The 14,509-nt window shown below is 37.6% G+C and overlaps 1 protein-coding gene across 1 annotated transcript in view; it reads right to left on the bottom strand.

Moving 5' to 3' along the window:
- Positions 1–14,509, bottom strand: part of BBS9 (Bardet-Biedl syndrome 9) — a 396,362-nt gene that overhangs the window by 373,242 nt on the left and 8,611 nt on the right. The window contains exons 2-4 of the mRNA XM_011362511.2: positions 10,529–10,651; positions 6,555–6,705; positions 3,692–3,756 (exon numbers count right to left, since the gene is read on the bottom strand). Coding sequence (XP_011360813.1) covers positions 3,692–3,756; positions 6,555–6,705; positions 10,529–10,640 — 328 coding nt within the window. The 5' untranslated portion in view covers positions 10,641–10,651. The remainder of the gene's footprint in view (positions 1–3,691; positions 3,757–6,554; positions 6,706–10,528; positions 10,652–14,509) is intronic.

Here is a 14,509-nt window from a genome sequence, read left to right as displayed (position 1 = left end):
TGGACTTCTCCTCATTTGGAAGGTGGAGGGTTGAAAGAGAAAAATTAACAGGAGGATTTCTTGAAGGAGAATCACTTCTACTCAGATCTACACTCACAAAAATGCTAACAACAACAGACTTCACAGACCAATAGAATAAAAAACAAAGAGAAGGGCTCAAATTTGCCAGCAAACCTTGAGCAGCGATGAAAGCTTTCTGGAATCTAAACAGTAGTAAAATCAGTAAGGTCCCGGGACACTAAGGGGTAATCACAACCATAGTAGCCATGGGGCGGGTGGGCGGGGACACTAAATAACACACAACATTAACTCTAAGGAGAGTTCCAGCCTCCAAGAAACTAGGAAAAGAAGTTCAAAGAAACATTCTGTTTGTCCCTAGAGAAATTACAAATTTCATTCTGCACTTAAAACCAGATCGACCCCTCTGAGAAGGAATGTACTTCCACACGCCTGCTAGCCGGCGGGGCAGTGAACACAGAGGTCAGCAGTCGATATTTAAACAAACTTGGCATGAAATGACACTAGTATTTGTGTTGTGCAAAGGCTCCACAAATTTTTAAATTTCAGGTGACAGCACTTTAAAACATAGTAGTGCAACTGTGGAGAACAAAAGACAACTTATCTTCCTTAAAAACACCTTGGAATAAAGGTAGAATCTGAAAATCTAAAATTTCTGGCCATTGTTATCTAGAGATGCATCAGTGACGTAAGATTAAAATTACTTACATGGGTTTCGCCCTTGGATATACAGACCAAATATAGTTAAATGTATATAATTATAGTCTACCTGTAGCTAAAGTTAATATAGTTTCATCAATTAAAAAGGAAATGGATATTAGAACACGTAATGCTGTTGGCCTTATTTAAACAAAATCTGATTTAAACAAAAAAAAATTCTATGGAAAATCAAAGGTCACCTTGACAACAGTTTTTGGTAGTTTTTGGTACAGTTTTAGATTGAGTGCTAAGAAAATCAAATGATGTAAAGATCTAAATCTTATTCTCACTACAGAGTAAGTTAAGTCATTGTGTTAAATAACCAAATGAGATTATATAAGCCTGTTAAAAGTAAAGAACCACGTTTTTGCCCTCTCATGGCAAACATTAAAATCCTATAAATATGTCGAATGCTTAGTAAATGCTTTTTGAAAAGTATACAATTTTTGGAAAAGAATATTTAAGACAATATAATTAGTATGGCTTAAGCTCACACATGTGTAGCCATTTATTCAGAAACTGAAGCCCATCAGAAAGGAATCGGAGATGCCATGTGAAGCTTTTCCTTTACCCAAGAATGGTAAGATAGGCTGACTCAGGTCAGCAAGACTCTGCTATTTCTCTATACGAAGCATGCTTGTGTAACATATCACCCACCAAAAAGTCAGCACTGCAGCCTCTGACACACAGTAGGTGTTTGGTGTGTCCAGGAGGTCTCCTCTAGTTTACCTCCAATCTTTTTTAGAAGCACGCAGTATATAAAAGAAAATAAAAAATATTTTGGGAGGGGGCAGTTGGGGATAAGGGTGTCAAGTTCAGTGGTTTTATTTAAACTGGAAAATGTTTATGCTTACCCTGTTACAGTAAAAGCTAGGTAAAAGTTCAATCTGGAACCTCAAGAAACATTTTCAAAAGAAGCAAAACATTAACTTCCTCGCTTCTCATTTTAAGCCAAGCCAGAAAAAATATACAGATTGCCAGACTACAAATGTTATAAGAGGCTGAAGAAATGAGAGACAGAGAAGAGAAGCAAAGTGGGGGAAAATGGAGTTTGGACAACTCCTCAGCTCCAGAGAACACAAAGCTTATAATGAACAAAGAATAAAAGAGCAATGAAATCACCATTCCCGTGACAAATAACTTCCATTTTCAACACTAATTTGAAGGAAGATGTCCCATGTCTCATAAATAAGTTGTGACCAAACATGCCAGTTTCTTTCAGTAGGCTTTTCTGATCAACATACATTTATCCCTAGTCTATGCCCTACTCCCGAATGGAACTCTACAGCAGGGGTCAGTACCAGTCTGCAGCCTATTAAGAATCAGGCTACACAGCAGGAGGCGAGCGGCGGGCAAGCCCATAAAGCTTCGTCTGTATTTGCAGCCGCTCCCCAGTGCTAGCATCACCGCCTCAGCTCCACCTCAGATCATCAGGCATTCGATTCTCATAGGAGCACCAGCCCCTGGTGCCAAAAAGGTTGGGGACCACTGCTCTAGAGGCTTCTGTCTTTCTGGGCCACTGTTAAAACAGGTCCAAGGAAGGCCAAAAGCCTAACTTCTAGTTTCTATGATACTTCCCTCCCCTGCCCTCTTATTATTAGAGTCTCTGTGAAGCCTCCAGAAGGGGCCAAATCTCCAAGAAGTGTTCAAGGCTAACTATAGGCAAGTTTTCCTTTTCCACAGCCGGTGTAGCCCAGTTAGTAAAATATCACTCACAGTTAACAGGCTTACAATGGAAAACAGAGGAACTAGATTCATGCAATAAAGTAGCCTGTCATACTTTCTCCATTTACTCTGGAACACTAAATATTTGCCCTATCATTAAGAGGAACATCTCTTACTGTTAAACCAATGAGAGTGTTTAATAATGACAGTGAGGGGTACTCTATGGGGCCACTGGTATAAAGAGAGTGGAAAAGGAAATGATAGTGGTAACAGAGAAGGGAAAAAAAGAGGAAAAAAATAACACAGAGAGAGTAATAATAAGCCACTACCAATTGCCTCAGTACTACCCAGAAACTAGCTCAGTCACTCATTCAACAAGTATGCCTACCATATACCATATGCCAGGTTACCAAGCCTGCCTTAATAATCTAACTGGTCACCCCAGAAAGAGATCACCTAAGAATATCCATCTCAGCGACAATAATTATGAATCATTATTCAAATTGAAAGCAAAATTCAGAGAAAGCTCAAATCAAGAGAATGAGTGTGAGACATACAAATCCTAAAAGCTAACATTTACAACAAACCCAAAGGAGAGTATCTTTTGAATAAGAAATAGATCCTTGGACTTTTAGCTTTTTTGTACCTATAAAAAATTTCCCCAATATTGATATCCGCAAAAATAACTCTTGACTTGACCTAAAATTTATCTAATAACCAAAACAAAATTTTTAAAGTTACCTTTGACATTTAATAAGGGCCAAAATACTAAAACTGAACTACATTTAACTACCAGTGTCAGAGAATGAAAGCTGATTAAGACTCAGATAAGTGCCTTGAGGTCTAGTTGAGTGAAGACAACCAAAAGCCAAGAAATTGGAACTGTAAAAAAAAAAAAAATACTTGAGGTTCACCAAAGAAAATGTACTTTAAATGGCTATGACTCAGCATCTAATGAATTTTGTTGTTGTTATTGAATATTTAAGACTCAAGTGTCCTAGGTGCCCAGCATTGGTCTCTATTGGTCATAGGCAATGCTGGATGCAATTCTTGGGAGGAAAGAGATTACAAGAAACCCTCTACTAGAAATTTAAGTATACATGGGCATAGCAGACCAAGCAGAAAACGTAAAAGCCTAAGTGCCTGAAAGAATGAATGAACAATAAGAAAATGCTAACCAAGATAAGAAAACTCTCTATCGATGTTTGTGTTCTCTGTCAAGTCAATATTAGAGAATATCTATTTTTTTATAATATTAAGACCAATTTTTAATACAAATTCTGCACTAGAAAAAAAAAATGTTTCTTACCTGAGACAGAGTAGACACAAAGTTTTCTAGAATGCAACACAGCCAAATGAAGCATTTCAGTACCTCTGAAAAATGGGGACAGTTTTAAAAGTTTAAATATTAGTTTCAAATGTAACCAAAAAACTGCAGAATAATTTTTTAAAGAAGTTATGACCATAGCCTACCATGAGTAAATGTAACAATTCATTAGATAAGATTCTAAGTTGAAAAATAAAGGTAACTACAAACACCAGTTTGACAGTCCCAGAGGCTCAAGGAGCTGCCTTCAGATAGAAGCCATGGGAACCTCCCAGAAAGTTGTATCGAGCCTCCTTCATGAGTGCTCTCCCACAAGAAAGAGATCCAAGTCAGGTCCTGGCTCTCTGGCTGATTAACCTGTGACCTTGAGCAAGTCACTTAATCTCTCTGAGCCAACTTCCCCTTTCGGAAAATAAAATAAGAGGTTTCAATTAAATTAAAATTACGTGAAAGCACTTTATAAAGTATAAAACATCACAGAATACTAATCAGTATTAAATGACAGTAATGAATTTAAATGGTATTTATCAATGACAGTTCTGAAATTTTATTAAAGATATTGAAAACATTTCAGTTTGGACTAAGTCTCAAATAGAAATAAAACTGCCACCGTCACCAATTCATTTCCCAGCCCCTATCAAGCAGAAGTCCTAAATTCAAAGTCTTCAAGGGTCAAGCCAATGGCCCTTGAAGACTCTGAGTGTAAATGGCCATGATCAACAGGAGACTGGGGCCAGACTCAGAAGGTGACTACTAAGTTCTGGTCCTTGGCCGAATCTCCACATTTTTCTTTTTTCCAAGAGAAGCCAGAATGCAAGGATTTTATGTGAAATCTGGTTCTTAAATGCTGGCAACTCTTTTCAATTTAAAACACATCTGCAAGCAGGCCTCCAGTGAATGACCTCTGTTTACAGACTCTTTACAAAATAAGAATTATATTAGATAACACCTGCAAAATTTTGTTATAATGTATACATACCACTTGCTCTACTACCAGAAAATACAAATATGTACATCCCATAATCAATATTACCTTCAAAAAATTTTTATATGTGCCCTGAACATTCAAAACAATTTTTCCATCATGCACAGGAAAAGAACAGATGTATGAAAAGATAGTACAGTGTGGAATCAGACAGACCTGGGCTGAATCCTGGCTCTGTGACCCAAAGCTCTGAGTTCTAGCTTGGTACCTTATCTCTAAAATGCAGATCACGTCTTACAGATAAGATTAATGAGACAGTACTAGTTAACAGTAGTATTCTATCCATTCACTGTTAACCTCTTCCCTTCCAACAAGTGATCACAGAGATGAAGGCCCCGCTCAGGACACTGCACAATGATTGTGACAGCATTTCCTTTTTAAAAAAACAAAAAGGTAAAAATGCTTTTGAGGCAAAAATCCTTTTGTCTCCTTACTTTAGAAATCTATCATGTCTAATGTGAGCTAAGTACCCAATTGGGCACCTAATCATCACCAGCTTTTAGAAGGAGTAGATATTTACCAACCATGTCAGTCATAAAATCTCCCCTATCCACTCTGGAAGTCCTATCTTGTGCCCTGGCCTACAGTACCCATGAAGCAGCTTCCCATCAGAATGAAGCATCTCATGAGAAGAGAGTTCATGGTCAGGAGCAGTTAGTTGTTCAGGTTTTACTAGTAGGAGTCAGGGCCCTGAATAAACAGCAGCTGGATGAATAAATTATGATAAGCAAATGGAGTGAGCCAAAATCCAGAGCTCAAGGTACTACCACACTTATATGGCAAAATGGGGCTCAGAACAAAGAGGCTGAGGAAAACAAAACCACCTCTGCCTCCTTAACTTTTCACAATGGATACTTTAATAAATGATTAAGAAACACAGGCTTTCACCAGAAAGGATGAAACACTACCATTTTCAACAACATGGATGATCTTTAGAGTATTGTGCTGAGTGAAACAAGTCAGACAGAAAAGGACAAGAAACATATGACTTCACTCACACGTGGGATATAAAACAAAGCAACAAACGAACTCATAGACAACAGCATGGTGCTTATCAGAAGGAAAGAGGATAAAAGGGGTAAAGGGGCTCAAATATATGGTGACAGAGGAAGACAAGACTTTGGGTGGTGAACACACAGATGTGTACTTTAGAACTTATATGTTATTAACCAATGTCACCCTAATAAATTTAGTATTTTAAAAAAAGAAATACCATTTTAATTTTAAGACTCTTCACATATGAAACTAAGATAAAATCTGCAATATCATCAGTATATAAAAAGCAGATATATTAAACAAAATGGAAACTAGTAAACGGTTTTCTAAAATAAATTCGGTTTAAAAGTATAAAGTTCTTAGAAACAAAGCTCTTGTAAGGGAAAGACTTAATGGGGTTGAGCTGGCTTAAGAAACTGAGGACCTCTCTACCCCAAATAAGTAATTCATTTAAAGCTTCGAATTTACGTACCAAAAGCATAACTGCTACTTTGTCTAATTCTTTAAAGAAACATTTATAGAACCTGTACATTTAAGTGTTTTAAGTAAGTAAATACTTTATATTTCTTTATTTGGTTATTTTAAAAAGCTTATCTCTTTTCTTTTAAGCTTCTGATCCATCAGACATCTTAGATCTGTCACTATTTTTAAAAGTTCTAAATGATTCTATCCTAAACATATGGGTTTCCATATTTTTTTAAAAAAATGTTCAGTACATGAGGAACACCTAGGTAACAATACCCAGAAAATATGTTGAATTTGTGGACAGTCTTTTTTATTTTGAAGAATCCAAAAAAGTGACACAGTGAGGGACTGATGTACTCCAAGTAAGATAAACTACCAGAATTTGTGGACTGTACTTACGAAACAAACTTTCCTACTTCCACTTGCAGTATTGGATCTCGCAGATGCACTTCTAGAAGCAAATCTTCAGCTTGAGCTCCATCTCCTGTTTTTACAGGATGGGGGTTAAAGATTCGTAGGTATCCCATAAAGCTACCCACAATTATTTTATCTGTAGAGAAATTTTTTTAAAAGATATAAGAAAAAAAACAAACATTAGCAACAAAATTTCTTTGGAAATAAACTTTTTAATATCTAAAAGAGAAATCTAAAAAGTAAAAGCATTGAGTATGGCTTCATATACAAAGCCCAATCTGCCAATAGAAGATGGAACTAAAGTGAACTTACTATTAAAAACATACAGCTTCTCAAAAGTAGCTTTACATTTACCAATATGCAAATGTACTAACATATTACATTTTTCCCTAAGCCTTGATTTGGTATCAGTAGTTACAATTTAACTCAATCAAAACAAGCCTTTTTGTCAAAGGACTAGTATGATTGTTAACGGATTTAATCAGAGTGCCAACTCTACAGCTGGTTGTGGCTGCCTAAAAGATTATATTAAAAAAGATTCTAAAGCTTCCCTAGATAGAGACCTCCGATTAACAATGTCTAGTCTTGGGTACAAGAGGGGGAAATGGTAGAATAGGTTTGCGAGTTGAATTTTGTCCTCCAAAAAGATATGTCAAAGTCCTAATCCCCAGTACCTGTGACTTCATTTGGAAACAGGGCCTTTGCAGATGTAATCGAGTTAAGATGAGAGCACAGTCAATGCGGTGTGTGACGGAACTCTATTAGTACTCTTAGAAGAGAAAACTGAGACAGAGGGAGAATGCCATGTGAAGACACAGACATAAAAGGAGAAGCTGCTCATGTAACAACAGAGGCAGAGATTGCAGTGATGCGTGTACAAGCCAAAGAATGCCTGGAATGATCAGAAGCTGCAAGAGGCAAAGAAGGATCCTAGAGGCTTCACGGGGAGCCTGGCCTTGCCAGCACTAACCAGACAGAGGGCTGGTCAAGGTTGAAAAACGAATAGTAGCAGTTACACTACTGGGTGACCACTTGCAAAACAGAAGAAGGTAGCCTCCAACGCGACTTCTTTATGCTATCATACAATTTTTCCTACTTCTTCCTCTTATTTTTTAAAGTTTTTCCTTCTCTTCTTCTTCTGCACAACTATACATAGGTTGTGAACACAAACTGTACCACTTAGTCTAGAGGCAGCAGAATATTGGAACATGGTCATGACTGAATGACAAGAGAGAGGAGTATCACCCAGAGATCCCGGCCCCAAAGAGTCCATGCGTCCTGAAAGTGCCTCTGCGGCAGCAGGTGTCTGTGGCACTCCCCCTCCATGCGTGGGCACAGACACGTGTGTGTGCAGGTGCCTGTGGCACTCCTCCTCCGTGCATGGGCACAGACACGTGTGTGTGCAGGTGCCTGTGGCACTCCCCCTCTGTGCATGGGCACAGACACGTGTGTGTGCAGGTGCCTGTGGCACTCCCCCTCCGTGCATGGGCACAGACACGTGTGTGTGCAGGTGCCTGTGGCACTCCCCCTCCGCGCATGGGCACAGACACGTGTGTGTGCAGGTGCCCGCGGCACTCCCCCTCCGCGCGTGGGCACAGACACGTGTGTGCAGTTGTGCAGGAGACAGTTGCCCCGTATAAATGCTGAGTAGCTAGAAGATAAACGTAGGCTCTCCTTTCCAGTCAGCCTTATGTGTTTTCTACTCTGATTCTTGTAAGAAACTCTCCCTCCAGGCCACAGGTTATGATGTCATCTCAGCTGGACCAGGCAGATTCTCTTTCATCCCCACTGTCATTATCTCTCTTGAGTCTGAATCTTGAATGGAGAAGAGCTGTATCTAATTTGAACTGGGATCTCAAGATCAGCAAGGAATCCTTCTATGTATCAAGTTAGCGTCACCTAAAACAATTTCAAGATGCCCAATGCCATCCCTTCATTCTCTGATCACCTCAAAGAAAGTAGGGGTCAACTGGCATTACTGCTTCAACTTCCCAACCGACCTGCAAACTTCTCTTTGTCCATATCCATTCCTACCTTCTTGCCTTGCGTCACCGTGAAAACAGTTCTCATGCCTGTTTTAAGTTTAAGCCTTCCACCCGCACACCTGATCCCACCTGACTGTCTTCTCTGGATTGCTGCTCTCAGTTACATCCTCTATGTGACATACTGAATTTTTCCCACTTCTCTTTATCCTATGTTATCCCCAATCATCCTCCCTTCTTCCCCTCACAGCTAAATTTCTTCAAAGAGCTACAAACTCTCAGCCTGCCCCACCTCCCACTCCTTCACTCAGTGAAAAATCTAGATTTTGTTACCCACTCACTCACCCTCACCAAGGACACTAACGAACCACTTGTCACTAACTGGCATGGAAACTTTTCAGTCTTCATGGCGCTAAACCTCACCAGCCAGGTACCAGCCCTACCGCTTCTCCTTCCTCTCTGCCTGCCCTTCTCTGGATCCATTACTGACTCTCCTTCCCAAACCTCCCCCTTTAATGCTCATGTTCTCCAGGTTATGGTCAAAAGGTTCCTTTCCTCTTATTCTACCTTCTCTCTCTGGGCATTTTCACTCATTTTCAGGGCTTCAAATACAAGCAGCATACTGTTCACTCTATTCTGCCTGTTAGACATTTCTGTCTCAAACAGAGCACGTCCCAAACTGCTCTCGTTAATCTTTCGCTCCATTAGATCAACAATAACAATTGACAACTTTAGTTTGTCACCATTCGACTTTGGAGCTTATCAAAATGCAGATACCTAAACTCCCCTTCAATCCACCTATCCCAAAGAACATGCTCTTACAGGATCTTGTACACCTGGTTTAAAAAATCCTCATATGTAATAATCACCCCAGGATATTATGATGCAAGGTAGACCACTCTTTTTCTACGTGGGATTCACATATGGAACAATTTTTGTACAGCACGCTTGAGGAAACTGCTCACAGCTAGCCGTGAACTGGAGGGAAGCAACATCTCAGCATACTGGTAACCTACAGGCAACACCCCACTGAGAAGCTCTAATAAAAATGATGAGTGAACAGTATGTTATACAGACAATCAGTAAGTAGTTTCCAACCAAGCTGAGCTACAGATAGTTTGACAAGAAGTGGGTTTGAAATTGTTCTCTGGTAGATACGTTTGTGGTGTGACTCTTTTACGTTCCTTAAAAAAGGGGGAATCAAGTTTTAATAAACAGGTAGGAAGTAGGGTTCATAATCTTTGAGGAACCTCCCAGGACACCCTCTGAATAGGTCATCTTCCCATCTCCTGTCAATGGGAAGGCAGGAAGCAGATAATCCTTAGAAACAATTTAATAGGTGCTCAGCACACTTTAGTGCCTCCCACGCTCCTCTGCCAATATAATTCTCTTTTCACCTTGTCTCCCAGATTCTAGAGTTCTCATTATAAACAAGAAATAAAGAACAAAGAAAAATGTAAGGTAACAGTACTTACATGCACTAAACAAAAGAATGATTATACTGTTAATGATGTTCTCTGTAAGAGGCCAATGACTATCTGGATTATTTTTAAAAGCTCATGACTATAAACCATTAAAACCAAATACAAATTTCAAATAGCCATGATATAGAACTAAAATGTTTTAAAAACCACTTTAAAAAATATGAAGATGCAAAAAGGAGCAATTAATACAAGAATAAGATACAATGTTTATAGTATCATTATATGAAAATAAAAGCAATGATTTAACGATCATTTAATACCAACAAATAGAGTAGCATAATTCCTGACAGAATCGACACAAATCAGAAAAACATAAACTAAACAGAAGAATGATATTTACCAGTCTGCTACCTCAATATCATGTGTAAGGAAAACTGCCTTCAAAATTCAGGCGTAATTATGACAGTTCTATAAAGTACACTTAAAAAGGAAGTCGTTCTGAGTTCATCTCTGTAAAGCTTCATTCCAAGATACCTGGTCTTATGTTACTTACCCTGTCCATTTCCGCTATTGTCAACATCAGCCAAACACAAACAGCCTTGATCAAATTCTTCTTTTTCTCCCAGAACAGTCGACCACCAATCCCGGGCTTTAAATAAAGACATTTTTGTTCACTCTAAAAAGAAAAAATGTATTTATAATAAAAATCCACTTCACACCATGAATTATGAATTAATTATCTCTTAAGGCATAGCAAATTAAACTTGGAAAACTTTGAGAAAAACACTTCTGTATATAACTTTAATTTTTTGTATTTTGTCGATATATGTGAAACCACAAGTCCAGAGTGGTGGAAACAATCAGATATTTTGTGATGCCATTGGAAAGTCGGGCTGAGAAATTCTACATTTATGTTGGGCCAATTCTCTCTTCTGGGAGATTTAGTAGACAACTGCTCAAATTAACTAAAAATATATTCTTTGGAGGATCAAGATTCAAATTCTACCAGCACTCATTAGTACATAATTCCTTAGCAAAAGACCTAATGTCCCTTCAGTTTGGTTATTGGAAAGCCTGCGGCATCTCCTGTCACAATAAGTTGCTAAGAAGAGCAAATGAGATCAAATGCATCAAATTACTAACACCAGAACTGTCCATTATAGGTTTTTAAAAATGCATTCACTCCCTTTCCCCATTCTAATTATAGAAAAGCAAGATGAAAAATAAAAATTCACATCAAAAAGAAGCAGGAAAACTGGTTTGTAGGTCCATTTATACCACTAACTACCTGCGTGTCCTCGGGCAACCTGCACAACGTCTCTGAGCTTTGACTCCTCGTCTAGAATGAGGACAGACCAGCCATACCCACCACTGAGCTTCTGATATAATGGATGAAGGCCCATTGGACCTTCTGAATTACAACACAAACATCGTATACCCCGGCGCTCTACCAAAGTTCATTTATGCAACATAAATGAGGCTTTCACTCACTCTGCGTTGATTTATATAATAATTAGGAAAGCAGTCAGTCCTCCTTATTCAAAGCAGCCATGCTGCAGAAGGGTCACAGCAAACAATGAACTAGCGAATACTAAATTATTGGTCCTAGAGGAGATACAGGGTTAGGTTGCTGCAGGCCTCCAGTCACAACGTTTTCATCAATAAATCAAGACATGATTTTTGCTTGTGTGTGTATTTCTGTTTAAGATACTTTACTTATTGTTGTTTCATTAACATCGAACTCAATGGCCAACAACACTACGACTCATATCTGAACGAAGCTGATCTAACACATGTATTTTCTCCATAAGGTATCTAACAGCCTTCCTGCACTTAGAAATATTACATTTAGGGACCATTTTAAATAGCAAAATCAAAAAGAAAAAAAAAAAACACAGATGTGGAAAATATGTCACTAAATAGACCATGAAAAGGATATCTGTCTACAGTATGACAGCTGAAATAAGAAGGCAGAGAACTGCTGTGTTTGGCATCAGCTGGGAACACGTGCATCGAGTGACTCAAATTTTTGCCACTGTGCGCATAACCACGAAGAACCCCAAAACCACCACCACTATTGATTTTTAAAATACAAATAAATTTTAGTGAGTAAGCAAACTCACAAATATCTGCAAATAATGAGGATCAACTGTACTTAAAAAAAATGTAGATCAATCTGCTTCTCAAATTAGGCCTTCCACGTAGGCTAATCACAGAAACCAAGACCACTTGTTTTCTTAAAATTTGCTAAGAAATTAGTTGAGAATAATGTGATGGTGAAAAGTGCAGACTCTGGAGGCTATCAGTATAAGCCTGAATCCGTGCTCCACCAAATACTAACCACGCAACCAGTGGCAGGCTACTAAAAGTTACTGAACCTCTCTATACTCTGCTTCCTCATCTATAAGATCGAGGTAAGAATGGTGTGGTGAGGATTAAAGACAACAACAGAGGCAGCCTATAGAATGAGAGAAGATATCTGCAAATCATGTATCTGATAAAGTTAATACATAGACTACATATAAAGACTCGTACGACTCAACAAAAACAATTTTTCCTTAATTGGCAAAGGACTCAAATGGACATTTCTCCAAAGAGCCAATAAGCCCATGAAAAAATGTTCAACATCTCAACAGTAGGGAAAAGTAAATCAAAACCAAAGTGAAATACGACCTCACACCCTTTAGGATGGCTTTTACAAAAAAAAAAAAAAAAAACAGAAAACAACAAATGTTGGCAAGGATGTAGAGTAACTGGAACCCTTTGCACTGTTGGTAAGACTATATAATGGTGTAGCCAGTGTAGATGCAGTATGTTGGTTCCTCAAAAAGTTAAAAATAAAAATTATCATATGTTCCAAAAATTTCATCGCTGGGTATATATCCAAGAGAATTGAAAGCAAGTTCTCGAAGAGATATATGTACACTCAAGTTCATAGCAGCATTATTCACAACAGCCAAATGTAGAAGCAACCCAGTGTCCATCAACAGCTGAGTAGATAAACAAAATGTGGTATATACATTTAATGAAATAATATCAGCCTTAAAAAAAAGGAAACTCTGACATATACAACAACATGGATGAACCTTGGGAACATTATGCTAAGTGAAATGAGCCAGTCACAAGGACAAATACTATGATTCCATTTATATGAGGTACCTAGAGTAGTCAAATTCCTAGAGTAGAATGGCAGTTGTCAGAGTTGAGAGGAGGAGGAAATGGGGAGTTTTCGTTTAATGGTATAGTTTCAGTTTTTCAAAAATAAGTTTTGGAGATTAGTTGCACAAAAATGTGAATGCACTTAACACTACTGAACTGTGCAATTAAAATTGGTTATGATGGTAAATTTTATGTTACACATATTTTATCATAATTAAAAAATAAAATCTTTAAGTTTTAAAAAAAAATACAGTAGTGTCAGCACACTACTTGGCACATAATAAGCACTCGATAAACATTAGCCATTGCTATGGTTTTTACCATTTTTATGATTTTTTTAAAAACCTACACTGAAGAAAAAAACAAAGTCCTTCAACATATAAATGGTTAAACTATGATACATTCATACCATGGAAAAAAAACAGCAAATTTTTTTAAATGAAGTAACAACAACTCGAATGGATCTCAAGGTCATTATGCTGAGTGAAAAAAATACACACACACACACACACACACACCCAATCTCAAAAGGTCACATATTAAATAATTCCATTTCTATAACATTTTCAAAATAACAAAATTAAACTGATCACTGGATGCAGGGTTATGAGAGGGTGTGACTTTAGGGGGCTAGTATAAGGAAATTTCTTTGGGATAATGGAAAAAATCTGTAACCTGACTTTGGTGGTGGTTTCATGGGGTAAATTTTAATTTCTTAGAACTATATTCTAAAAAGAAGAATGTATGTAATATAAAACCTGATAAAATCGAAGTAAAATTTGTAGTTTAGTCATAGTATTGTATTAATGTCAATTTAATGGTTTTGATGATTGTACCGTTACCACTGGAAACCACTATTTTTGCAACTTCTATGTGAGTATAAAATTATATCAAAATGACAAGTTTAAAGAAACATGAAAAAAAAAGAAAATTCCATGCAACACCCTGTCTTTATGCTAAAAAAGAAATGAGTCAAATAAAGGCAAGGTGTTGATGGAAATAAAGGGAAAATACATAGAGGATAAATAAACTTATAATGAGTTTTAATATACATGTAAGAGTTTCTAAAAAACATTACTAATGGCACTATATAACCATACAAGTTGCCAGATGACTAAATTTTGAATCTGGCAGCAAGTATTCAAAAAATGTAATAAACATTTTCATTGCACTTTTATTAGATTTTCTTATTTGAAAGGGAAATAACAGTATTTAATAAATGCCATATATTCTCAGTACGTACTCCAGATACATTGGAAAATAGTAGTACGCCACACTGTTGGGCTATCAGAATGAAGACACATCATTCTCTTGCAGCCCAGAATAGAGTATTACTCAAATTCAGTACCACTCAATGACTCACTAGAACGACTCA

Source organism: Pteropus vampyrus, unplaced genomic scaffold (genome assembly GCF_000151845.1).
Source record: "Pteropus vampyrus isolate Shadow unplaced genomic scaffold, Pvam_2.0 Scaffold75, whole genome shotgun sequence".
In the NCBI taxonomy this organism is placed as follows: domain Eukaryota; kingdom Metazoa; phylum Chordata; class Mammalia; order Chiroptera; family Pteropodidae; genus Pteropus; species Pteropus vampyrus.
This window is presented reverse-complemented; position numbering and strand designations above follow the sequence as displayed.